This window comes from Cucurbita pepo, unplaced genomic scaffold, assembly GCF_002806865.2.
Source record: "Cucurbita pepo subsp. pepo cultivar mu-cu-16 unplaced genomic scaffold, ASM280686v2 Cp4.1_scaffold001346, whole genome shotgun sequence".
NCBI lineage: Eukaryota > Viridiplantae > Streptophyta > Magnoliopsida > Cucurbitales > Cucurbitaceae > Cucurbita > Cucurbita pepo.
This window is the reverse complement of record NW_019647522.1, coordinates 3,697-6,325: the sequence shown is the minus strand read 5'-3', so window position 1 is coordinate 6,325 and position 2,629 is coordinate 3,697. Positions and strand designations below refer to the sequence as shown.

The 2,629-nt window shown below is 38.5% G+C and overlaps 1 protein-coding gene across 1 annotated transcript; it reads right to left on the bottom strand.

The window, feature by feature from the left end:
- Positions 1–505: 505 nt before the first annotated feature.
- On the bottom strand, positions 506–2,057 carry LOC111786295 (cationic amino acid transporter 1-like; the record flags this gene model as incomplete). The annotated part of the gene is made up of 1 exon (XM_023666607.1): positions 506–2,057. A coding segment is annotated over one exon (1,334 nt), but the record flags the coding sequence as incomplete, so codon positions are not given.
- Between the last annotated feature and the right edge of the window lie 572 nt (positions 2,058–2,629).

Below are 2,629 nucleotides of genomic sequence, written 5' to 3'. Positions count from 1 at the left end.
TGTGTGGAAAAGTACTACACATCCAACCTTACTCGGAATTGGAAAGAGTCCAAGGCCATGTGATAGTTTTAAGATAGGATCCAATCATGTTATGTGTGTGATTACATTGTTAACCTCAATGGTGGGGTGACTTACTAAGTAAATCATAAAATACTCAAGTCACGTGCTACTCTTATATTTTTTTTAGGTAAAGGTAAAACTCTCATGCACGGATGATGGTGAAAGTTGGGAAGACCATGTAAGTTCGAATAGGGCATGATAGAGACGCATTCAATTTCAGTAGGTGTTTTTAATGCAATTATTTTATATTTAAAACTATATTCTGTTTAATTTCTTGTTTTAAATTGAATACGTACGTATATGGCTTTATTTTAAAAGTATTTATTATGTACTTTCGCATACATGATTAAAACATGCATGGGTGACATCACTAATTAGGTTAAGAAAATTAGGGGCGTTGCATAGGACAATGGTAACGACCCTTAATTTCTTTTTACTCAGGGTCGCTACTAACGTCTCATGCTCAACTAATATGCTATAATTTTTTCATGAACTATCTATAATTTTTACAAGTACAATAAAATGCATACAAACAAACCACCGTCCTTGCTAACACAATAACAAACATAAACAACAAGTCCCCTAACGAAAGCACTAAGCCAATCATTATAAATTCAAACAACATGAGATCCATTTCTCAAAGTTGAGCTTCTTCTTCCCCGTTCACACACTGTTGTTAACTTCTCCTGCTACCATCTTGGACTCCATGACCGAATCATAAGAAGCATGTAATCCAATCAAGAAATAGTAAACTAACAGAATCCCAGTCCAGATTCCAAACCTTTCAAATGAAGCTTTGTCGATCGACCCAAGAAGGAAAAGGTTGATGGCGATTGACAATGAAGGCACCCATGGGACGAGCGGCACGCCCCACACACGAGGCTTTTTGGCTTGTGGGACGCCCAGCCATAGGGCTAGAGTTGAGAGAAACCATATGGAATTGGACACTACCAAGCCGATCCAGCCGTTGCTCAAGCTCCAATATACGGCGGTTGCTATTGAAGATCCGAGGATTAGAACCAGGCAGATTATGAGCTTGTTTCGGTCCGATGACGTCGTTTCACCACTGACATAGTAGCGTCGGACGATTAGGCCGAGGGCTACCAACATGAAGATGAAGAGGGTGGAGATAGAAAGGAGGTTTGAGAGGATTCCCAAACTTGTAAAGAAGGCAATTATTGCTGTTGCAGCGAGCATGGTGGCTGTTGCATTCACTGGAGTGCCAGTCCTTTCATGCACTTTGGCGAACCATGGTGAGATCATGTGGGATCTGGCAATGTGCGTGAGATAGCGAGCCTGTCCAACAGCACTAACCAACAACACGGTGGTCATGCCTTTAATAGCACCAGCAGCGACAATGTACTTAGCCCAACCCCATCCAACAGCCTCAAAAGCCACTGAAAACGGCGCATCCTCATCAATTTGTTGGTACGGTTGCATCAAGCACAACGTAACCGCAAGAATGCAATAGGCTAAAGTGGTGATCACCATGGACCCAACAAGACCAATAGGTATATCTTTAGCAGGGTTCTTAGTTTCCTCAGCCATTGTCGAAACGGCATCGAAACCAACATATGCAAAGAACAAAACGGCCGAGGCTACAAAGATGCCACGAGGGCCATAGGGGGCAAAGGGAGTGAAGTTTTTCGGGTTGGCCTTGGTTAGGCCAGCAATGACAATGAAGAGAATGATGGCAACGTGGAAAATGGAAGCAATGTAGTTGAAGCGAGAGGAGCCTTTGGTGCTGGCTATGGCTAAAGTGCAAATGACGATGATCACGACAATGGCAATGGGGTCGAGCTGGTTGTAGTCGTCAGGAAAAGACGAGACGTGGATGCGAAAATCGTTCGGATGATGATTGCACAAAGTGGCAAAGTATGATGTCCATGAACGGGCCACAGCAGCACCGCCAATTACATATTCAAGGAGGATGTTGCCCGCCGCGATGAATGCCACGAAGTCTCCTAATTCTACCCTTAGATAGGCAAATGATCCACCTGAACAAATAATTACAATTGGTTGACGTTTATAATAAAAAAAATTCAATATAATATCACTTTCATATCATTATTTCGACCAAAAAAAACAAGACCCACCTCATTAAAGGAAAAAAAAAATAATAACACAAGGGCACATGGGACTTTTAATTTTAAGAAAAAATATAATAAATTTTTTGAAGATTTAATGATATTTTAAAAATAAATTAGAAAGTCAAAGGGTATTTATTTATTAATTAATTTAGTCTTATTCTTCTTATCACCATTGTTATTTTAAATTGTAGGAAAATATGAACAAGATCCGAAAAAGTTGACTTACAAACTAAGTTCGGTCAAAGAAACATGATAAAAGGGTAATTATGAGTCAACGACTCGACAAGTGGCCAGAAATATCTTCTTTTCCAACAATAAAATAAATAACAAGACGAAAATAAATATTACTTATTGTTTAATTGAATTATTTTTCATTCTTACAATAATAATAATCAAATTATTAATATTAATAATCAGCCAAAAATATTTAAATAATAATAAAATTATCATTTAGATTTCTAAATTTTAAATTTTAAATT